Source organism: Cherax quadricarinatus, chromosome 72, assembly GCF_038502225.1.
Source record: "Cherax quadricarinatus isolate ZL_2023a chromosome 72, ASM3850222v1, whole genome shotgun sequence".
Lineage (NCBI taxonomy): Eukaryota > Metazoa > Arthropoda > Malacostraca > Decapoda > Parastacidae > Cherax > Cherax quadricarinatus.
In genome coordinates, this window is record NC_091363.1 from 907,742 (window position 1) to 933,128 (window position 25,387).

Here is a 25,387-nt window from a genome sequence, read left to right on the forward strand (position 1 = left end):
AGTTCAGATGCCCCTCCAAACTGCAAATATCCTCACCCCCTTCAGAGTGCAGGCACTACTTCAGACCTCCAGGATGCAAGGAGGTTTCCCTGAATCCCTTCACAAAATGTTACCTTGCTCACACTCCAACAGCACATCAAGTCCCAAAAACCATTTGCCTCCAGTCCTATCTAACATGCTCACACATGCCTGCTGGATGTCCAAGCCCCTCACACACAAAACCCTCCTTTACTCTCTCCCTCCACTCTTTCCTAGGGTGATTCCTATCCCACTTTCCCTCCACTACACATTTATAAACCCTCCTATTTTTCTCCATTCTCTCTAAATGTCTAAACCACCTCAACCCCTCATCAGCCCTCTGGATAATAATTCTAGTTCTCAAACCTCCTAATCTCCAAGCTATTAATTCTCTGCATAATATTTACACCACACACTGCCCTCAGACACGACACTTATTTGCCTCTAGCATCCTCACTACAACATTCACAACCCATGCTTCACACCCATTAAGTGTGTTGGCACCATGATACTCATACATTTTCCTTTTTGCTGCCATGGTTAATATTCTTTGCCTCCACAGATTCCTCAATGCATCACCCACCTTTTTTTTCTCATCAACTCCATGGTTCACCTCTTCTTTCAAAGACCCATCTGCCAATAAGTTCACTTTCACTTCCTCTGTGCTCCCTCCTTCCAATCTGATATCCAATCTTTCAGTACCTAAATTGCTTATCCTCTTCATCTTGCTCTTTGCTATTTACACTTTTAATTTCCTTCTTTTACACACCTCACAGATTTGTCTGCAACCTTTGCAACTTCTCTTCAGGCTCCCAAAAGCATAATGCCATTAGCATAAAACAACTGTGACAACTCCAGTTTTGTATTAGATTCTTTGTATTTTAATCCCACACCTCTCCTTAACACCCTAGCATTCACTTCTTTTACAGCCCCATCTATAAATATGTTAAACAATCATGGTGACTTCATGTATCCCTGTCTAAGGTCTACTTTTACTGAAAAATAATCCCCCTCTCCTACATGCCCTAACCTGAGCTTTGCTATCCTCTTAAAAACTCTTAACCTTTCAGTGACCTACCACCTATTCCATACACTTACAACTTCTGCCACACTGCTTCCCTACCTACCCTATCATATGCCTTTTCCAAAAATATAAATAGAACAAACAGTTCCTTACTGTCATGTAAATACTGCTCATTTACATGCTTCAGTGTAAACATCTGTCTACACATTCCCTATCCTCCTTAAATCCAACTTGTTCTTCTTACTTTTTTTATAATAATTCTACCATGCATATTACCCAATATACTCAACACACTTATTCCTCTATACAGCACTTCCTTATTATTGTTATAGTCACAAGAAACTGCTAAACTCGAATGGGTCATGCAGCACTAATCAGCACTTTATTAATAAATGGTAATTCCAATTAACAATTTAATTGTGTTACTTGCATACATACTACAGCCCACATCAAGAACTGGTGCACTATTAAGTGATATACTGCTTTACTATTTTTCCATATTTTATAGTCACACTTCTAGCTAATAAAATAATAAAAGGCATAACAACACTAGCTGTTTAAAGACCATGTTTGAAGCCCAATGAAATGGGATAAAGTAAATTACTACAACGTAAATAAATTACTAAAATGTAAATTAGTGAGATGAGACAAGTACATTTTACACCAAACTAAATGGAATGGAGCAGGAACACTTCAAGCACAACTAAAAGAGAATGGAATAAGGATAACTTGAATAAAAAATCTTTACAGCTTGTGCTTGCAGGCAATCATAAACGTCTGAATGACAAGCAACAGCATATCACTTGTAGAATCTTCTCACCACGCAGCCATGTTATGCCTCCAGGAATGAGCATTGAAAACAATAAACATGTACATGACACTATAGTTAATAAATTCTGTTCAGGATGGCTTTATATCTAAAAGAAATATTCATTAATGGAAGAGAGTTACTTGAAACATAAACAATGTAGAGTTAATACTGACTGCATAATTACCCTGACAGCATATCATGGAAGAGAAGTCACACAAAGTATACATAACTGTGTGTTTATATCTATTTGCCTCTCAAGAGGTAGACAAAAACAATCACAGATATATACTGGTGAAGGTACGGCAACAATGCAGCTAAGATGAAGCAGCTGAAAAAAGGGAACATATTTTCTTATATTTAACAATTAATACACAGTTCAGAAAAATAGAATGAGATTTAGAATAGTCTATTGTTTAATACAAAATATTAAGTTACAATATAACCTGAATACAATCAAGCCAAAAACAATTTGGCAAGACAAATATTCCTTAAAAATCTTAGACTGTTTATTCAAACATACCTTTCATGTGGCTTATTAATTTACTTTTTTAATCAGAGCAGAGTTACAGGAGTTAAAGAAGGCAAGAGCAAGTCAACACAGTTGAGCCAGAGGTTGGCACAGGGAGGATGATATGAGTGTCCACCATATGTGAGTTTGCTTCCCCCTCCTGTGAGACAAACCCCACACACTTCACTCTCTCCCATCTGGTTATCTCCTTCTTGAGTTTCAACCTGAAAAGAAACAGATGAAAACTACAATAAATAAATAAATATATGATTGCATTTCTTTAATAATATGTATATTTTAGTTAACTAACACTGGTTTTCATTCTATTTTGATCATAACAGCTCACCTTAACAATGCTGTTATCTAGTGAACTGGATATATCATCCCAAAGAGTCTTGCCTTGAGTTAGTAACTCATCTACTTTGGCACTTGTAGTTACTTGCTGACTAGATGATGAGATGCGCTTACAGACATGCCAGACTTCCTGTAGGTCTAAATTCAAAGAAAAAATAATTACAAAAATTTAAGAAAAGATAATAAAGACAGGAAAGTGAATGATGGAAATACAGCAAACACCATAACAATGCTAGTAAGGAATTACTTATGTTGATGTATAATTGAGTTAGCAAACTCAAAGTTTGCCAAGAAAGAACACAAAGGTACAATACCATGATTGGCACAATACAAATAACCCACACATAGGAGAAACTTTTTGACAATATTTTGGTTAATGGTTCAAGTCAGACCGAAACATCAAAAATTTTCTTTCTCCTATGTGTGGATTATTTGTGTATATTCATGGTGAAGTGCCAATCCAATTTGGCTTGATCCAAGGAAGTGGAGGGTAGCTCCAATTCCTTAGATCAAGAGCCTATTAATAGCACAAAGCACTCCTTGAAGGGGCTTTCAAAGAACAAACAGATATATACCAGTGACAGAGAAAAAACTGAAAACTTACAATTTGAAAAAGTTACATGTTTGCTAAATGTATGGTAAAAACAGATTGTAGATGAATGGTTCAAAGAACCAACATGTTGTTAAATTAGACACATGTGCAAGATTGATGGACTGACCACATCGACTCAAGGTTGAGGGACTGATTACCTCATTCTCCTCCTGTTCTTCAAGTTTCTCCTATGTATGGACTGATGAAGCCACTGTGTGGCAAAACGTTTCCTCAATAAAGATACCCAAGAGTTGCACATGTGTCTAATTTAAAAACAGATTGATGAATTCTCTGGCTCCACAGACAAGAAGGAACTAGTACAATAATAGCTAATGTAGAGTCAAATCAAGATACAGGAAAAAAGAACCATGAGGAAGAACCCTAAACAAGTATGGGTCATACAGCACCTTGCGTGAGTGGGAGGCAATCAGGGTTGACGTAGGAAGGGAACGGGATGCTAGGTCCAAGGGCTTGGATCAGAAGCCCCTCCTCACCAGCATCAAGAAACCTTCCTTAAGGAGTGTCTAATTCTTGCTCCTCGTAATTCTGACTTTAATTCTATCTGTCACTGTCCTTACTTAATTCCCACCTACACACACATCACAGACTTCGACCAATAAATGGCTGGGGAATCACAACAAAAATTTGGAACTCGTTTTCATGGGTTTGTTTGGATATCTAGGTATGAAATGGTGTGAATATCATGAAATAGCTATGTAGAATTCAAGAAAAAAAAAACAGAAATAAGATTAGTGAATGTTTTAGAAAATAATAATAATTATTCACATTTATGTCTCTATATGTCTTCTACTATATTTTTCAAGAATCTTAAAACCAATATTAAAAAATTTCTTCTTCCTACAATGCACTGGCCATATCCCACTGAGGCAGGGTGGCCCAAAAAAGAAAATTGAAAGTTTCTCTTTTTAAATTAGTAATATATACAGGAGAAGGGGTTACTAGCTCCTTGCTCCCGGCATTTTAGTTGTCTTTTATGATACGCATGGCTTATGGAGGAAGAATTCTGTTCCACTTTCCCATGGAGAATTAACAAATTTGTCATGGGAAAAATATAACTCACTGGCTAAATACTCTTGCATCTGACTGGTTGCGAGAACCTGAGCCTTTAGCTCAGCTTGGGAAAGACTGGAAAGAATATCATAAGCTTGTTGCAAAAGTTGGACACTGCACTGTAGACACCGCTGCCAGGACCCAGTGTGAGCTTCATCATGAGTATTCTGCAGAGGTAAATACATTTTTTACATTTTGGCTTAGGTTTAAAATAGCACATGGTTAACCTATTTTTAAATACAGTGGACCCCCGCATAACGATTACCTCCGAATGCGACCAATTATGTAAGTGTATTTATGTAAGTGCGTTTGTACGTGTATGTTTGGGGGTCTGAAATGGACTAATCTACTTCACAATATTTCTTATGGGAACAAATTCGGTCAGTACTGGCACCTGAACATACTTCTGGAGTGAAAAAATATCGTTAACCGGGGGTCCACTATACATAAAAAAAAATTCTCCACCAGGCAAGGTGACCAAGAGAAGGCAACACATTCATCATTCATTCAATCTGTCTTGCCAAATGTGTGCTGACATCACAATTCAAATTGCCCATCACTGTAACATTCCCACCTCTCCTTCACATTTCCAGGACTCCTTCAGTTAACCAATTTCTCTGAATCCCTAATTATATAATGTACTGAACTCTACTTTATAAAAATAAAGTCTGTTTATTAGCAAAAGTTATCTTGCTCACATTCCAGCAGCATCTCCATTAAAAACTATTTGTTTCCATTATTATTATTTTTATTATTATAATTATTATTATTATGTTAAGTGTTAAACCTATGGGGGCCAATCAGCAGAAGGAGAATTGAAGACTAGAGATCAAGACAAACTCTATTCTCACAGTCAGGCTTCCTTCACATATAAATTAGAATGATGATACAACCGAGTCTTATAATTTGAAATACTTATGACCAAGAATTTTCCAGATGTTTTTCCAGGTTAGTGAATACTTTTCAGAGATTAGTAGAGAATGATAGGATGTAAAATTAGGAAGCTTAAAGTGAATGCCAAAAAGAGAAAGGTAATGAGTATGTAGAAGTATGTAGAAGTATGAGGTTGGAATGGGAGGAGTGTTTACAAAATTAATGTAATCAGACACTTGGGAGTGAATTCTTTAGCAAGTGAGTCTCCAAAGGATAAGGTAAATCACAATCAAAGGAGTACTATTAAGTATGGGTGTGAAGCATGGTTTTTATATACTGCAGCAGATAAAAGGGTGAAAGGTGTGGAAATGTCTTGCTTGAGATTAATGTATGATGTCAATACCAAGCAGAAAAGAATGGAATGGGAAAGGATGATGAAAGAGGGTGCATAAATTCCAAAACAATGTTAGTTAATTGGTCCCTGAGGAAGAGTTGAAAAGGACATGTAAAAGATGTGAAATGTAAACAAGTAGCTACTAGAATATCTACATTTATTATATTGTAATGATCTTAAAAGAGTGGTTTGTGGGGGTTTGGAACGATGCATTAATATGATCAAACAATTTCTATGGCTGGGCTCCAGGAGTAGAAAGACTCTCGAAACTAATCAACTCATCATCAAAGCCAGTCAAGATTAATTTTTTAAGCCTGATTTGACTTGTCTGTACTCAGCAATTTGAATCAAGAGGTTGCAATTCAGCAGGAAAAACACTGAACTGCAATATCTGTGTCTAAGTGGAAAATTCCAAACGAGTTAAATAACAACTGGTTTTATCATTTAGTAAGGATGGAAAAAGATAGGTTTATAAATTAGGTGGTGTAGGTGACATTCCAGGAAGGGTTAAAAGGAGGGTGTGAAAGATATTAGTTCTGGAGGTAGAATGTAGAGTGTCTGCACTGTGAAAGATGGATGTGGATATTGTGGTTCATTCAATTATTTGAATTGTGATGTCCCTTGCACTTTTGGGAAGACAAATAGAGAATAAGTGATGGCAAATGTGTGTTTCTTGAGTGATTTGGTCTGGGAGATCTGTCAGTGCTCCTGGCAATAATAAAATAAATACAACACATGCATTAACAAGAGGAATCAATTCTGCATAGTGAGGAAAGTAAAACAAATTGCATACCATTACTATGCACTCAAATGGCAGAGGGAAACCTTTAAAAATTTATTTTGAACAACAATAGTGGTCTACCAGACTGACTGATTATTGTATGCTGAATGGAGCAGTGGTACAACATTTTCTGCATAAGTATTACTTTAAGGCAAAAATTTCAGCATAAAGAGTAATAGCCAAGAACTGACCTTCAGATATAAACAAGAACATTTATGTTACATACCTTGCTAGCTTCCTCTCTGATGATACTATACTTGTCCACCAAGCCACCGCCAAAAGCATCTAATACAGAGCCGGACCCGGGTAGCTGAGTGACACCTACACTAACACCACTTGTTAATGCACCTGTTGGAGGATCACATCATGCTTTACATTATTCATTAAGTTTCTTTTTTAAAATACCAGCCATCTCCCACCCAAAAAAGAAGAAACACTTTCATAAAGTTTTTCTTCTTTTTTCTTATTATAATTAGAAATTTATACAGGAGAAGGGGTTACTAGCCCCTTGCTCCCAGCATTTTAGTTGCTTCTCATGACACACATGGCTTACGGAGAAAGGATTCTTCTCCACTTCCTCGTGGAGTTCATTAAAATTATAGCTGCAAAAAAGAACTCAAGACTGAAACAATATGATTATTTTATTCACACAAAAATAACATTCTAAGCAGACTAATTGTTTGATATACAGCCTCTCCTCACTTAGCAATGTACTCGTTTGCTGATGACTGACTTACGACGGGCTCTCTGACCAGTATGCATAACTAAATAATGTATATTAGAGATGATTTCCTCTATTCTGTCTATTACAATATGCAATTAACTACTGTACAAACATTTAAAAATAGTATACCAGAAATGTTATAAATGGTGCAAAGGTGACATTAAAACAACATCAAAGATGATCGACTCAAACCCACTCCATTATAGTATGCTCCTCACTTAGCAACAAATTCGTTTACGGATGTGGTCTAAGGAACGGATTTCCGTCGTTAAGTGAGGAGAGGCTGCATTTGTTTAATTAGTAAAACTTACAAACGATATGAATACGAAGATATCTACTTACCACTTCCATTTCCAGAAGTTTCCCCAAATGCTGTTGATGTCTCTAAGGAAAGATTACGCAGCTGATCCTCTACTCCACCAATCTCATTCCTAAGGGTTGACAACTCTTTAGTATTTTGCTATTCGTGCAGTCTCGAACTGGGCAGTGTAAACACATTCACAAAGCCTTCAATTATATGCACTGGTCAGGATCAGGTATCCAAATATTACTGGATAACCTAGGTGAGGTGTTGACTATGTTTAGTAAAGAATACCTTGTTTAATGTTTGTACAATATAATATTAAGCTTGTAGATACATTAGGTATGGTGATTATTATATACAACTAACTTCTACATACTACTGTACATTAATATGTTACCATGTACAACACAGAATTACATTATTATTATAATAAAAAATAGAGTGTTAAACACACAGAATTACAGTATCAGCTAAAAGTGTGTCATTTTCACAACAAAAACTGTATTTAAAGCTAAGATCAACAAAATTAAAAAAAAAAAAAAATACATATAACAAATTGGGACTACAATACTACATAAAATGTATCATTTCAACAGATATTTATACAATATAGTACACTCTACCTATAGTGCATTTGGAGCATATTTTGGTATTTTATTGTACAGTAGGGCCCCGGTTTTCGGCATTTCGCCTTACAGCGTTCCTCTAATATGGCGATCTCAAATTATGACCAAAACTTTCTATATGGCAAGTGGTCTTTCAAATACGGTGTGGGCTACCCGGTTTATTTACATTCTCCATGAGCACATCTCTATTATGTAATAATAATCACGCTTGGGCACATTAAATGTCTAATTTTACGTCATTATAGACATTTTCATTAATCCATCTATGATATTTTCTTCAAAATTACATAAGAAACACATGACATAGCATATAAACATGCTGTTTATATGCTATGGAGATGTGGTTGCCGGGTGGAGGGAGAACATTACGTCACTCCCCTTAATACATAACGCTTTTGTTTACAATTCTCGGCATGAATTATTCATTACTTCTCTCTTTGTTTATGATGCCATCTAAAGGTAGTTGTTAGAAATGATTAAACTCAGTGAACATGATATGTTGATGGTAATATGACTCTGGGCCACATTAAATATCGTGTAGCTATGTAGGTAGGTATAGATATGTAGCTCAGGCGGACTACATACCTATATTTTTATTATTATTATAACTGATAATTATACGTATGTGTACCTGTACCTGAGCAAACTTACACACTGTGCTGGCATGCTGGTACACATTAAAATCACTAAGAGTGTCTTATTGGTCTTGAAGACCATATTAATAATGATGATAATAACAACACAATAATAATCACTCTAAGGAGCATTAAATATCATATAAAACGTTAATATAGACATTTTGCTAAATCCAACTAAATACACCCCACAGTGGAATAAATTAACATAAATATGAGATGTGGTAGCCAGGCAACTTGTGGTAGCCAGGCAACTTGTAGGACTTGTGGTAGCCAGGCAACTTGTAGGACTTGTGGTAGCCAGACAACTTGTAGTCCAACATCAGAGAAAATGTGTCACTATAATATTACTGGGGATAACTAGAAAATTATTCCTTTTGTATGCCTTCACTCAAGGTGTCATTTCTTCTAAAAATGGTGTTACATGAGAATGGAAGTGTTTCTCTTTATTTATTCAACTGTATCAACGTGGAGACAACTTGTACACAATGTAAAGTGACCAAAACCAGACACATTCGTCTGGTTTGTTTATATTTCATGTAGGTGGTCTGGAGTGGTGAGGGCTGCCCTCCCTGGCTACCCATACTTCTCAACTTTACTTCATACAAATAAAACTCACCTCTCACCCTACATTAAGACTACAAATATTTTAAGGTAATTAATGAGTGTACTATATAGTATGCATTTTATTGTTCTAGGGAGCTTAATGTCGTAGTAGGTGGGAGTGGCCAGGCAGGATGCTATGCCTCCCACACGACTTTCTACAAATAAATACTTTTCACCTCTCACCCTACATTAAGACCATTAAGACTACAAATATTTTAAGGTAAGTAATGTGTGTACTGTATATGCATTTTACCGCTCGAGGGAGCTTTAAACATCGTAGTATTGTATGTGTGGGTGGGGTGGCCAGGAGGGCTGCCACACCTGACTTCTTAGAGTAAATACTACTCACCTTTTGCCCTACATTAAGACTACAAATATTTTGAGGTAAATAATGAATGTATTATGTGTATATTTTACTTTTTAATGCCTAGTTCTATTGCTAACTTAATATATGTTAGTGTAAGCTTGTTATCAGGCATTTATATGCATTTATAAATGGACAAAATGGAGTGCTTTCTGGTGAAGTCTGCTTTCCGGCAGTAGCCTGGAACCTGACCTGCCGATTAAGTGGGGCCCTACTGTAGATCATTCTGATTAATAAGGTTAATTTACTTCAAATGTATTAGAATGCTTCTCATTTTTTTTCAGTTTTAATCATCAGTGTATCGTACAGTACATATTTATTTTTTTAATGTAAATAGAAATCAAAATGAAGATTTTACATGTATATAAAAATGTAAATTTTTCATGCTCAATTCGTATGTGAAATTTTCTTCTTTCAACAAACCGGCCATATCCCACCAAGGCAGGGTGACCCAAAAAGAAAAACAAAAGTTTCTCTTTTTAACTTTAGCAATATGGAATATGTTTCATATATTAGATTTTTAAATTTATGGATTTGCTTTTGTAAATTATGACTGTCCTCAGGACTGGTAAAATGTCTAAGATATAACAGTCACTGATTGCAATAAATTTACATGGCAGAGATTTTGCTGAGAACAAAGTGGAAGCAGAAATCTCATGCATGGGGCAGGAGAGAATGAGACTGATCAAGAGGGAAGAGCCAGGTGAAAGTACAGAGAAAGTTAGCAATGCACCAAGTTGATAAAACTGAGACAAACAGGAAAAATGGATGAGACAAAGCAGGCGGGGACAGTTGACTGAACAAAGTAATATATTACTCATGATCAGTTCCACTGGACATAATATAACTGTATAACTAACAGCAGAACAAATATAAAGGAGAAAGTATTGCAGACATGTTACTAGTCTGTATACACTCTCACTAAACACACACAAAAATTTTTTTTTCAAGACTTAGAAACAGTGCCCGCACTCTGAAGGAGGAGTGAGGATGTTGTAGTTCAGATAGTCATCTAAACTGTGATGTCAGTATGTGGCTGGCAAGACAGTAACTGAATGATAGATGATGAAATGTGCTTTCTCTTTTTTTGGTCACCCTACTTCGGTGGGAGACGGCAAGTTAAATAATACATGCTTATAAAGTTTCCTGCATACACACCTGGGCTGTATAAAGAGATCAGGAGACTGATTGGAGCCTGACCCATGGGTCTCTGAGGGCTGAAGTCCCACTGTCATCTCTAAGCCAGGAAGCTCAAGACTGAAACAAAATATAAGTTTATTAGATAATCCCTATTTGTACTGCTGAATTTGTGCACCTCTGGCAAGACAGTGATAGCATGAATGATGGTGAAAGTGTTTCTTTTTTTGGGTCACCCTGCCTTGGTGGGAAATGGCCAGAGTATATAAAAAAAAAAAATCCCTCAGATGATGTACATGAATTCTCACACAGATAAGCAAAGAACCAAAGAAATGCCAACACTGGAAGCCAGGAGAAAGATCAGAGGAAGATGATATTTTTTAGTTAGGAAACCGGTAAATATCTCCTGACAAAGGTCTTCATAAAATGATCCACATTTGGTCATTTGACTAAGAACTTTGGTTGCCTTATCAGCCCACCCAGTAAAAAAAAAATTAATAAATGCTATGTCACATTATAAGGTGTGTGATATAAATATTTTTTTTACCTCAATGGCCATTTCTCACCAAGGAAGGGGACCTGTAGAAGACAGCACATTCAATATACATGTATACGATTACTAAGAAGGAAAGACATAACAACCACACAAAAAACTAGACATTCTGATAACATAAAATTAAACAAAGTATTCCCAGCTCTCTATCCCAACCATCAATGATTTCTATATCTGTTCCAGCTATATCTCCTGTCCTGTAGAGTCATCAACACTAAACATTACTCAGTGAGGAAGCACAAGCTATTTGAAGAGTGTCATCATTGGCACTGTTTTCCTTGTTCTGAAAATTCTCACTGTCAAAGACAGTGATCTACGGTTAATAATAGCTAAAAATATTGTGGTGCAAATATTATGCAGAGAATCTGTAGCTTGGAGATTAGGTGTGGGGTTACTAAAAGTATTATCCAGAGAGTTGATGAGGAGTTGTTGAGATGGTTTGGACATTTAGAGGATGGAACAAAACAGAATGACTTGAAGGGTGTATAAATCTGTAAGTGGAGGGAAGGCGGGGTAGGGGGTTGTCCTAGGAAGGTTGGAGAGAGGGGGGGGGAAGGAGGTTTTGAGTGCGAGAGGCTTAGACTTCCAGCAAGCGGGCATGAGCATGTTAGATGGGAGAGAGTGGAGGCAAATGGTTTTTATGACTTGATGTGCTATTGGAGTGTGAGCAAGGTAACATTTATGAAGGGATTCAAGGAAACCAGTAAGCCAGACTTGATTCCTGGTGGGAAGTACAGTGCCTGCATTCCGAAGGAGGGGTGGAGATAGAGGTTGTAGTTTTTGAACAGCAGTATTGGCACACCTCTGGCAAGACAGTGATGGAATGAGTGATGATGAAAGTGCTTCTTCTTTTTAGCAGCACCCTGTCTCAGTGGGAAATGGCCGAGGTGTTTAAAAAAACTGTCATCAGACCACATGTAGTGCAAAAATCATAACTGACAAAATTCAAAATGGCTTTCAGATATATGAATGGACAAATGATATAACTGTTCAATGTATAATTCTGACTAAAATTACAAAATGCAGCAATAGTGGTGTCTGCATCTAATAATGTACTGTAGATAAAACAAAAAAACAAAACAAAAATATTATATGGGATTGCTCCCAGAGCTAAAAAATATAAGTTACAAATAATGATCAGAAAAATGAAAAATGTCCTAATTGTTTCATAAGAAGAAAAGGAGACATGATTATTATGATGTTCACAGGAAAGTGTTAAACCCATAGGGATTATGCAGTACCTGGAGAACAAGAGGTAATCAGGTTTGATCTAGGAAAGGGCAGATCCAATTCCTTAGATCAAGAGCCTTGCACATGCATCCCCTTGAAGGTAAAGAGTAATAACTCTACTGTACATCTTATTCTTTCAACAAACTGGTCGTATCCCACCGAAACAGGGTGGCCCAAAAAGAAAAACGAAAGTTTCTCTTTTTAAATTTAGTAATTTATACAGGAGAAGGGGTTACTAACCTCTTGCTCTCGGCATTTTAGTCGCCTCTTACAACACGCATGGCTTACGGAGGAAGAACTCTGTTCCACTTCCCCACGGAGATAGGAAATAAACAAGAACAAGAACTAGTAAGAAAGAAGAAAACCCAGAGGGGTGTGTGTATACATATGCTTGTACATGCATGTGTAGTGTGACCTAAGTGTAAGTAGAAGTAGCAAGATGTACCTGAAATCTCACACGTTTATGAGACAGAAAAAAGACACCAGCAATCCTACCATCATGTAAAACAATTACAGGCTTTCATATTACACTCGCTTGGCAGAATGGTAATATCTCCCTGGGTGACTACTGTATACCAACCTACTACATAGGTATACAGTACGTGTATATGATCATAAAATGATACTGGGATAATAAGGAAACAGTACTGGCTACTTAGAAACCCAAGTGAGAGACTACTGAAATGGGGTCCAAGAAGAAGAATGTGCTATATACAATGGGAATTCAAAAATAGCATGATAAGCTCAACACTAAAGACATGAAAAATAGTATGTTGATACAGATAATATTTGGAAAAAGACATTTATGTACAATTCAGGACATTTATTAGAGGAAATGTCTGCCATGAGTGTCTTCAGTCCTGAAGAAGACACTTGTGGTGAAACATTTCGTCTAATAAATGTCCAGAACTGTACATAAGTGTCTTCTTCCCACAATAAAGATGCTCTCTAACCACAAAGAGGTTATCATTCATATAAACTACAGGTGGGAGAGTACACAGGATTTTCTCTTGCAACATTCAAAATATGCTTCAACCATGTTAACCTCTGCAGCAGCACTAAATGAGCCCCAAAACCCACACATCAAAATTACCACACTAATAAATAATGAGATTTACCTGGCAACAGAATGAGTTTCTCCTAAATTCTCCGAGAGGTTCAGGAATGGATGGGTGCCGGAGATACCAACAGAATCAACAATGCCTGAATCAGGACCCATAAAATCACCAAAGTCCTCATCTTCATCACCAAGATCAAGCTATAAAGATAAATGATGAACTTATTTACTATGTACTCATTTGGTTACTTTCTATTACAGGCATATTATTTTATTACTATTATTATTATACAGCATTCATAAGAAAGTGCTTAACCCATAGTGTTTATTTAGCACATGGGAAATAGGGAGCAATAAGTACTTATAGGAAGGGATAGCTCCAATTCCTTGACACAAGAGCTCTTCATCAACTTGTAATTTGGTTAAAAATGCTAGTCCAGTAGTTCAGCCAAAAATACTAATTTTTCTACTCCACTGTGAATGTCAAAACAAAAATGAACACTTACACTCAGTTGTGGAACTCGTATAGAACTTGTGGTCGAGGTGCTGCTCACGTTCGGTGGCTCCTCGAACTCTCCAAATGGATCACTCCAATCATTAATTTCCTTTCTTTTCTGTTCTATTTCTACACGTTTCATGGCCTCATGAATATCTGCATAATTACTTGGAGGCTGAGTAGATGCTGCAAATGCACCACCAAAATCTGCTTCAAAGTAATTTTCTACATTATTTTCTGTTATCATTTCTGGAGGAGTGCTGTAAACTTCAAAACTATCAGGTGAGGTGTTATTCGTCCCTGTATTAGTCAGAGTGGAAGCTGGGGGAAAGCTGGAGACTGTTAAACTCACAGGTTCACTGCTACAAAAGTCTCCAAAGCTTTCATCAAGAGGTTCCGCAGTTCCAGCACCATGGGACATGGATGGCAAAATATGAAGTCCCTCTTCTGCAGGAGCTTCCAGCTCCCTGAATACAGCATATTTGTCCTCTGACTGACCAGTTTTCTCTGGTTGTAGTAAAGTTGGGGTAACTGTAGAGGATTCTATAGATGGTGCTGGAGCAGAATGCTGGCTGCCATGGCCGTGTGTAATTGAGAAAATCGACTGGCCAGTATGAGCCACATGTGTGAAAGATGGGACCACATTTGTGGTAGATGAGGCAACACTAGTAAGAGCTGCACTCTGGAAATCATCGAACTCATCATCACAAGTATGATCAAAACTAGTACTTGGAGAAAGTTCAGGAGAAAATCCAACTTTAGGTAGATTCATTCTCTTTATTTTCTCAACACTCGGAATTGAAAGTCTCTGACCAAGCTGTGAGGCTCCGCCTGGGACAGAAGGTACAACAATGGGTGTTGCTAACTTAGCCTGGGTATTATTCTGTCCTGTAGTGTTTGGCATCGGAGTTACAGAGGCTGTGCACTGTGGCAAGGTTACTACTGCTGCTGCATCCTGACTAGGTCCACTGACAAAATCATCAAAATCATCATCATCATCCTTACTCAAGGATGGAACCTGCTGAGTTTCTAGTAATGGGCTCACTCCTGATGTTGCATTTTCTTTATTATTTTCTGCATGTGAATGCTGTTGCTGCTTTTGCTTAATATAATCCTGGACAAGTGGAAGAAGAGCTGGATGGTCAATAATGGGCAAAATGGGTTCCTTCAGAGTACTGACTACTTCACTGCTTGTGATGGATTTCCCATTCTGAAAATATGCAAAAAAAATTTGGGCAATTAATATACACCTTTGAAAAAACCAAACAGGTTATAATTTATATTTAAAGCATAAAAGGAATAATATTGCCAGCTCTGATGCACCATATGCAGTCTGTGAAATAGACAAATTCTATCCCTGAAACTGTGAGAAGACAAATTTATGTTTGCACTCGGCATTGCTGATTTGTTATGTAAAATTTTAAGTTAATTTCTCTACATACTTTATAAAGTTTAGGTTAGATGTTCATCAATTAACCAAATTTAACCAACTGCAGGTGTCCCTGACTGTATACAATATTGTTTAAGCATTCCAGGCTCATGGCAGATGTACTAAGCTCAATCAGACCATCAATACTTAATTCTTTATAATACAAGGCCACAGTGATCACACACAGTGAATGTACAATATATCACAGATACGGAATTACTTCTTTCTTTCTTTCAACGCACCGGCTGTATCCCACCGAGGCAGGGTGGCCCAAAAAGAAAAACAAAAGTTTCTCTTTTTAAATTTAGTAATTTATGCAGGAGAAGGGGTTACTAGCCCCTTGCTCCCGGAATTTTAGTTGCCTCTTACAACACACATTGCTTACCGAGGAAGAATTCTGTTCCACTTCCCCATGGAGATACAGAATTACTGCCTACAAATTATTTTTAACATGTTGGATGTCCCCCACCAAAGTAGGGTGACTCAAAAGAGAAGGAACGCTTTCACCATCAATCACCCCATCACTGTCTTGCCAGAGGAGCAGACAAATACTGCTGCAAATATTCTTGCTTACAAATATTAATGCAGATTTTAAGTACAACACTGGAACTTCTTTGCTTGCAGTTTTTTCATTTAAATGCTTAACATCCATTTCAGTCCTCTTTTTTCAAAACTACAGTATGTAAGGCATAAGTGACATTTGTTTTCTCAAACATAATAACTTTCTTACCTGTACAAGAGCAACAAGTGCTAGAAGAACTGTAAATTCCTGGCCAAGAAGCTGTCCAGGTTGAGTTTGGTTGACCATTTCCCACAGCACTCCCAAGAGAGGAGGAGGCAGACCAGTTTTCATTAAAAGCATATATGCTCTGCTTGTATCAACCCATCCATCTTTACCTTCCACTAATGCACCGGCTTGCTGATATACTGCCGGTATAGAGTTACTCTCACTCAACCAGCCTGGAAGACACACTCCTTTACTATCACTTTTTTTAGTAATTGCTGAACATTTGCCACTTTCCACAAGTGGGCTAAAATTGCCAATGTTTCCAACACAGCCACTGACATCTGTAGAATTCTCTGAAGGTACACTGGGTAACCTTAGGTGGCCACTGAAAGAGCTGTCTGATCTTCCAAAAGTCATCTGTACAGTCAAGTCAATGCTAGTCGTGGAGAATGATGCACCAGAAGTGGTGTCAGATCCATGCAGTGATAGTTGGGATATTTGTCCTGATGCTCCAGCAGAGGGAGGGAGACCACTTCCACCCTAAACAGAAATTGCCATTTTGCTTAATGATGTAATACCAGTACAAAAAACATTAAATTTTATGACAAAGATAGATTTTTTAGAAATATTTTAATTCACAAAGTTACATGCTAAGAAAATAAATCATTAACCAGTTTTACATAATGAAACAGGACATATACATTTTTCTTACTGAAAAAGGGAAAGAGCTCGTCTAAGAACAATTCTACTAAAATAGTTCATAAGGAATACCATGCTATAACTACTAAAGGAATCTGCGTATTTGTTTTAAAAATCTTACTATTAAAATATATAAATCAGGAAAACATCTATGCGTACATCATATTCTGCCAAGTATTCTCACCAATACCACTGATACCACTCACTGATACCAAGACTTGCGTATACATACAGTATCCCTCGAACAGATTTAAACTTTACCACCAAAACAATCATGTAGGAAGAAAAAAAGTACTGTATTAGGAGCAAAGAAACAATTAAAATTTACATTTGCTTTCTATTAAAGAATAAAAAAAGGAGATAGTACTGTGACTGGAACAATACACAAATAACTTGCACATGGGAGAGAAACTTATGACTATGTTTTGGTCCGACTTGAACCATTAACTAGTCACACAAGTGCGAAGGAAAGGAAGCCAGTATATATGAGAGGGGGCAGGGCCAGGAGAATGAAAGGAGGTAGTAGCATAATGGTAGTGGTGGTTGGTGGCAGTGGCAGTGGCAGTGGTGGTGGTAGTAGTAATAGCAGTTATAGTAAGTATTGTAATAGTGGCAGTGGTGGTAATAAGAAAGGAGTAGTGGGTGTGACACAAGTCAAGAGAGTGGAGCGTTAGCGAGGCAATAGTATAGTAGTAGTAGTAGTAGAGGTAGTCTAAGGACAAGAGAAAAAAGGGTAAAAGGAGCACTGGTGTTAGAAACATGTTTATTTATAACATTCCTGCTGTGCAACATTTTCAGCTAAGATTTGTATGCCTTGAAGATTGCACATTTGAATTAAGCTTCACAATTTCTATCCTTAATTTCTTAGTTATGAGTGGTACACAAGTCTATTCTGCCACTTATGCCCCACACCCTGATAAAGGCACATGAGACAAGCTTCATCTTTCAGCATTAATACAACTTTCATGGAATTATTAGACAACGGACAACTTTCACTAAGTGATAAACATGCTTAGGAGCCTGTGATGCTTAAAACAAATTATTTACGATAAAAAACAGCTACGATATAGGCAACACGCAAAGAAGATATGTCTGATGTGTAAGGCAGTAGCATAAGAACAGTGATATTGCTGTGGCAAGAAGAAACACATGCATTACATGCAAGCCTCTACCGGAGGCAACTACACATATATAAACTCTTCTGAGAAGGACAGTAGACTCTTGTACAATGTTGCACTTTATATATGCTCCTTAAAAACCTCTGTATTGTAAAAATGCTGATTAAGTCTACATTAGTGCACATTTGTGAAATTTCAAGTCCTTTAAAAACAAGAAGGGCAGATTTTAACTACTGGTACTTCCCAAGGTGGGAATACCATCCAAGGTGGGAAGTACCAGTGGGAGGAAAAATTAAGTGATGGGCAGAACAAAAAGGCGAGGTAAGCTATGGGACCAAAATGAAAGAAAATAATAAAAATAGGTGATGAGAAATGAATGTACAATGTTGCCTTTACTAATGTCTGTCACAACTCTATAGGTAATAGGATTATGAAAGATAAGGAAGCAAACAAGATAATGAAGGGACACTGAGAACTTAATACAGAATTTCAGCTGGAGATGACAGAAAGATCAACAAACACAAACCATGGTGATAAATAACAGAACTAAAAACAATAGCCACTTAAACAAAATATACCTAGTCCCCATAGACTAATTCAGATAAGAATAAGATCAAATGAAGATGAAGAAGGGTTCATTCATTGTACTCCTAAACAATGAGACAAAATTTTACAAAGATACATTAAAAAATCATAATCACTCTCATTACAAATACACTCAGGCTACATGGTGTCCTGAGAGAGCTCTATATGGCATTTGTTGACAATATATATTGAGCATCATTCATAGCAGCAAGGTTGACCCATATGGAATTTCCTATACAAGCTTGAAACTGAAATGTTCTTACTTTGTGTTGAAGACTGAGAGCAAGCACAATGTGTGTACTAAAGAAATCTACATGCAACTTCTAATCAATTGTCCCATTCTGAACATTTTCAACAAAAAAGTGCAAGTCTGATTGGCAATTCGAGCGTACAAGAATCCAGCAAATGGCCAACCAACCTGGATAGCACTAAACAAAGTGTTGATATTATTCAGCTTGGACCAATCAACAGGTGAGCCTTGTTTGACTGTGATTGATCCTTGACTTGGTGCAGTACCAACTGCAGGAAGCTGTAACAGAAAATAACTGTTATTCGGGACATTCCTTATAAGCCAGCAAAAAAAAAAAAAAAAAAAAAAAATGGCTGGAGCCCGATAGCTACTGTTCTGCATATCCTTATGTGGCTGTATGAAAATTTCTACTTTTCTTACAATATGAATCAGGTGCTCATTATTTTTCCATTTTATTTTGCATTTGAAATGCATTTTTAAAATAAGTTGTACCAGTAATGGGTACACTCAATTCTGACAAACATGCACCCATAGCATGTAATGCTAAATATTTTGTTTCATTTTTTTAATCAACAGCCATTTACATTTTAAAATGACTGCTGATTAAAAATTCCATATGGTGTCATCCGTGACCAGTGAGCAAGGTGGCTGACTGGTCTGTTATTGTGTAATCGGTGAGTCAGGCTCTTGTGTATCAAGTAAAATTGCCTTTTGCTAACCTCCGGCATTTCTGCCATCATGAGCTCCAAACACAAGAGATTTAATAAAGACAAAGCAAATGATATTACATAAATGATATATCCTACCTTCTTTGGCGGTTGAGGTGACCTCATCTTTGTAACTTCTTTGGTACCTAATATATTTTCAATCATGGAATCTGCACTCACGCCCACCTAAAAAATTACAAAAATATATTACTTAAAGATTCAGATGAAGGCAATAAAAGTGTTAGATACTGTATTTTTTTTTATTCTGAACACACTGGCCATCTCCCACTGAGGCAGGGTGGCGAGGAGTGACACGAAAGAGAAACACTTTCACCATCATTTACACTATCACTGTCATGCCAGAGGCATGCAGATATGACAGTTTAGATAATATAATACGTATCTTTATTTCTACAAGTACATGTACAAGGTATACAGGGTTGGCTGACATCAATGGTAAACTAATATATAGAAAACTACTTGTCAACCAGAACATTTCAGGCAAATTAGGTCAATTTTGTCCCAGGATTGACCCACACCAGTCAACTAACACCCAAATATCTATTTTACTGATAGGTGAACATGGACAGTAAGTGCATTAAGGAAACATGTCCTAACATTTCCAGCTGTACCAGGGATGGACCCCCTGACCTCAGTGTGTGAGCTGAGTGCGCTAGCAATCAAGCTACAGGACACTGTAGATGTCACTCTAAAATATCAAATATCCCAAACTCATATGGAAGTGCAGAGCAGGCAGTGTATTTCCATATGAAGAGCAAATAAATATCAGTATGTACAGACCACAGCCATAGCTGAATAAAATGAATATCACATTATAAGGTATTCTGCGAGCTACCTTATTACATACATTTTTAGAAGTGTTGAATGCCTTGAGTCTCATTTTCTGCTCATCAAAGTGTCTTTGTTTCATCATTTGCTCATATAGTTTCTTCTGTTCCTCAACCATCTTCTGAGCTTCAGCCCACTGTTGCTGCTGTTGATACTGAAGTTGCTGTTGAAATTGTGCCTGTTGGTTGAAATGCTGTTGTTGCTGTTGACTCAGGGGCTGGACTCCTATAGCACTCGAAATAGCCATCGACTGAAGTAAAAACAACTTAGAATATTTAGAACCCTCAAATTTAGAATTACACCAATAATTATGTCTGAGATAAAAAATGATCAAAACACTGTAATTCTATGAATAACCAAACACAAACATAAACAATAAAACAGAAAATAAGAAAACTATGGTATATTACTGTGTATTTCAACAAACACTACTGCCCTCTTCACCAAACTAAACAGTATTCAAAATTTCAGCTAGCAGGAAGTCACAAAAATTTACAGTGATACCTTGGCTGCCATAAATTGTTGTTGGTGCCAGTTTGTTATGTGTGTGGCAGCCTGAGGCACCACTTGCTGACCTCCAACCTGTGGTGGTGTCAGGATGCCGCCTGGCTGCTGAGGTACCACGCCAAATCCCAAAGGAGGCATACTCATCCCAGGCACCCATGCTCCACCTTGCCCCATGCTGCTGTTAGGTATATGACCTGGCCTATAAATAGTGTCATTACTTATCAAAGGCAGGCCAAGAATTATATAGCTAAACAGAAGTAAAAAAAAAAATTACATATGTTATTTGACAGATTATCAAAATCTTTATATTAAAAAAAAAAAACAGATTTGTATCTGCTTATTAAATAATTACCAGTACAACTGTGTCCTTAGGATTAATATTATTTATCTTGGCTTTACTGGGCTATTTATCTAGGCATTATTGGGTTAATTATCTTAACTTCATTGAGTTACCTACCCTGGCATTACTGTAATTTATATACTGTTGTAAAGATATTATCATTGTAGTATGTAGTAGTAACAGTAGTAGTAGTAATAATAGTGCTAGTAGTAACAGTACTAGAAGAAGTACTAGTAGTAGTAACACTAGCAGTAGTACTAGTATTTGTAGTAGTATTAGTATAGCTTAAGTAGTGCTAGCCATAGTAGTTGTAGTAGTACTTGTACTAGTAGTGCTAGTCATAGTGCTAGTAGTAAGTTGGTACATTAGTACTAGTAATACTAATAGAAGCAGTGGTACCGGTGCTAGCAGCAGTGCTAGTAGTAGCACTAGTAGTAATACTACAGTAGTAATAATAATAACTATTTACAGTACTACAAGTACATGTACAGTGGAACCTCAAAAATCGAACTTAATCCATTCCAGGAGCTAGTTCTAAATTCGAAAAGTCTGAAATTCGAAGCAATATTTCCATAAGAAATAATGGAAATACAATTAATCCGTTCCAGAAACCCAAAAATATTCACAAAAATAATACATTTTATAGAGATTAATTACAGCTTTACATACACACAACAAATGCTATAGTCTTTAATTATGTATAGTAATATAAAATAACATTTTTACTTACCTTCATTGAAGATTGGTGATGGCATCTGGAAGATAGGGAGGAGGAGAGAGGGAGTTGGGGTTATTGTTTGGAAGGAGAATCCCCCTCCATGAGGACTTCCAGTATCAAAGCCCTCTCTGGGGTTGCTTCCCTTCTCTGTATTTTAATGCCACTAGGACCAGCTTGAGAGTCATTGGACCCCTGTCTCACAAAATAACTGTCTACAGTCCTCTGTTTGTCTCTCAAAATAACTGTCCACAATCGTCTGTCTCAGAAAATAACTCCACAGTCGTCTGTTTGTCTCACAAAATAACTCCACAGTCGTCTGTTTCTGTCTCACAAAATAACTCCACAGTCGTCTGTTTCTGTCTCACAAAATAACTCCACAGTCGTCTGTTTCAGTCTCACAAAATAACTCCACAGTCGTCTGTTTCTGTCTCACAAAATAACTGTCCACAGTCCTCTGTACATCCTGGCAAGCTCACCAAGTCTCACTCCAATCTCATACTTCTGTATTATTTCCTTCTTCACATCTATGGTGTTTCTCACTTTCTTTACCACAGGGGTACCGCTAGCAAGTTTCTTTGGGCCCGTGGCAGCTTATTTCACAGCCCCACAAGCACTAAACACAATTAAATAATCATAAAATGTGTGAATGAGATCGCAGGTTAGTGTTCACTCAAGGATAAACAAAGCTAGACTGCTCACGGCGCCTGCGCGGGGACGTGGACAGAGCGGGCCAGTGGACAGGTCCCGTACCTGGAGGTCCAAAATTTGAAACGCGTTCGATTTTTGGTACACAGTTTGTCCGAAAAAATGGTCTTATTTTCGAAACGTTCGATATTTGGTACGTTCGATTTTCAAGGTTCCACTGTACAAGGTATACAGACATAGCCAACATCAATGACATACTACTACAGTGGTACTCGGGATACGAACTTATTTCGTTCCAGAAGGCTGCTCGAATGCCGATACCAAACAAATTTGTTTCCATACGGAATAATGTAAATTAAATTAATCCGTTTCAGACCTCCAAAAATCCACTTACAAAAGCACTTACATAAATACACTTACATAATTATTTGGGTTTTGAGCTGTTCGTATCCCGAGGTACCACTGTGTATAGAAAGCCGTTAGTTATGCAGAGCATTTTGGCAAATTAGGTCCTCGTCCCAGGATGCGACCCACACCAGTCGATTAACTCCTAGGTGCCCACTTTACCGATGGGTGAACAGAGATAACCAGTGTAAAGAAACACGCCCAATGTTTCTACCTGCGCTGGGAATCAAACGCAGATCCTTGCCATGTAAAGTGAGAGCTTTAGTGATCAGGCCAGAGTGCGCCGTTAGTAGTACGTATTAGTAAGTAGTATTAGTAGTAATAATAATAATATTTGTAGCAATAGTAGTAACAGTACCAATACTAGTATACTAGTATTGGTAGTGGTACTAGTAACAGTACTGGTACATTATTACTAGTAGTACATTATCATTATTAGTATTACATTATCATTATTAGTATTACATTATCATTATTAGTATTACATTTTCATTACATTTCATGGAACTGGATTTATTCCCTTCTACCTTGGATCTAAACTAAGTTCTTCCCATAGTCTTGGAGTAATGACCCCTAAGGGTTTAGCGCTACCCTCCCCTTTATTAACAAAAATATAAGACATTAATCACTTGTACAACATTTGGGAATTTTTACTGAGGAAACGTTTCGCCAACCAGTGACTTCTTCAGTCCAATACCGAGGAATGTGGAAGCTGATGAGAAGTTTGAGGTAATCAGTCCCTCAGGTTGGAGTCGATGTATTGGACTGAAGAAGCCACTGACTGGCGAAACGTTTCCTGAGTGAAGATTCCCAAATGTTACACAAGTGTCTCATTCTTCTACTTAACGGTTTTCTCGACGATTTACAAGACATAAATCAAGATGTCAGAGGTTGTCCTCGGTTCTGACCTCCAATATATCCTTCACTGGTCATTATAGCCACATATACATCCTTCAACACCTTCATCATTATACATCCTTCATTATACATCCTTCAACACCTTCATTATACATCCTGGTAACATGCCCAGTCAATAACTTTATTATATACCGTGTAAATAATAAAATATCTCACCTCATAGTGTTGTGGCTGCCACCTGACATGTTGTTGGCTTGTTAAGGTTCACTCATACTTAACACCATAACTAACTCAACTAACTTAACTAAACTAAATCCACTCAAGGAAGGTTCCTTGATGTTGGTGAGGGGCTCTTGATTTAGGGAATTGGATCTGTGCTCCAGTTCCCCGAATTAAGCCTGAATGCCTTCCACATCCCCCCCCCCCCCAGGCGCTGTATAATCCTCCGGGTTTAGCGCTTCCCCCTTGATTATAATAATAATAATACTAAACTAAACTAACTAAACTAACTCTACTAACTAAACTAACTAAACTAACTCTACTAACTCCACTAACTCAACTAAACTAAACTAACTCTACTAACTCAACTAACTCTACTAACTCTACTAACTCTACTACTCAACTAACTCTACTAACTCAACTAACTCAACTAACTCTACTAACTCTACTAACTCTACTAACTCTACTACTCAACTAACTCTACTAACTCAACTAACTCAACTAACTCTAACTCTACTAGCTCAACTAACTCTACTAACTCAACTAACTCCACTAACTCAACTAACTCTACTAACTCTACTAACTCTACTAACTCTATTAACTCAACTAACTCAACTAACTCTACTAACTCTACTAACTCAACTAACTCTAACTCTACTAACTCAACTAACTCTACTAACTCTACTAACTCAACTAACTCTACTAACTCTACTAACTCAACTAACTCTACTAACTCTACTAACTCAACTAACTCAACTAACTCTACTAACTCAACTAACTCCACTAACTAAACTAACTCTACTAACTCAACTAACTCTACTAACTCAACTAACTCCACTAACTCAACTAACTCTACTAACTCTACTAACTCTACTAACTCTACTAACTCTATTAACTCAACTAACTCAACTAACTCTACTAACTCTACTAACTCAACTAACTCTACTAACTCAACTAACTCAACTAACTCTACTAACTCTACTAACTCAACTAACTCTACTAACTCTACTAACTCAACTAACTCTACTAACTCTATTAACTCAACTAACTCAACTAACTCTACTAACTCTACTAACTCAACTAACTCTACTAACTCTATTAACTCCACTAACTCAACTAACTCAACTAACTCAACTAACTCTACTAACTCTACTAACTCAACTAACTCTACTA

General features: G+C 37.1%; 1 protein-coding gene across 5 annotated transcripts; it reads right to left on the reverse strand.

Moving 5' to 3' along the window:
• Nucleotides 1–6: 6 nt before the first annotated feature.
• LOC128701239 (synergin gamma) lies at nucleotides 7–24,416 on the reverse strand. Of its 5 annotated transcripts, XM_070100253.1 has the most exons (15): nucleotides 24,212–24,415; nucleotides 21,027–21,228; nucleotides 20,542–20,772; nucleotides 19,773–19,859; nucleotides 19,135–19,245; nucleotides 16,318–16,854; nucleotides 14,169–15,368; nucleotides 13,724–13,863; nucleotides 10,844–10,942; nucleotides 7,493–7,581; nucleotides 6,653–6,774; nucleotides 4,389–4,545; nucleotides 2,708–2,853; nucleotides 2,374–2,585; nucleotides 7–2,181 (listed from the first exon to the last, which is right to left on the reverse strand). In XM_070100253.1, exons 1-14 carry the CDS (start codon nucleotides 24,238–24,240, stop codon nucleotides 2,406–2,408), a joined length of 3,330 nt encoding a protein of 1,109 aa, XP_069956354.1. In that variant the 5' UTR covers nucleotides 24,241–24,415; the 3' UTR covers nucleotides 7–2,181; nucleotides 2,374–2,405. The 5 variants fall into 5 exon arrangements, with proteins under 5 accessions (XP_069956354.1, XP_069956355.1, XP_069956353.1 ...); XM_070100254.1 differs by having other exon boundaries at nucleotides 7–2,585; nucleotides 21,027–21,207; XM_070100252.1 differs by having other exon boundaries at nucleotides 7–2,585.
• Between the last annotated feature and the right edge of the window lie 971 nt (nucleotides 24,417–25,387).

What these genes read in the sequence shown, in the direction of transcription:
- LOC128701239 (XM_070100253.1), bottom strand. Translation starts at nt 24,240, where the DNA reads ATGTCAGGTGGCAGCCACAACACTATGAG. An exon ending in AACAATTTATGGCAGCCAAG is followed by an intron (nt 20,773 to 21,026) that starts GTATCACTGTAA and finishes TTTTTACTTCAG; the next exon opens with TCGATGGCTATTTCGAGTGC. An exon ending in GAAACTCATTCTGTTGCCAG is followed by an intron (nt 10,943 to 13,723) that starts GTAAATCTCATT and finishes ATTTTGTTTCAG; the next exon opens with TCTTGAGCTTCCTGGCTTAG.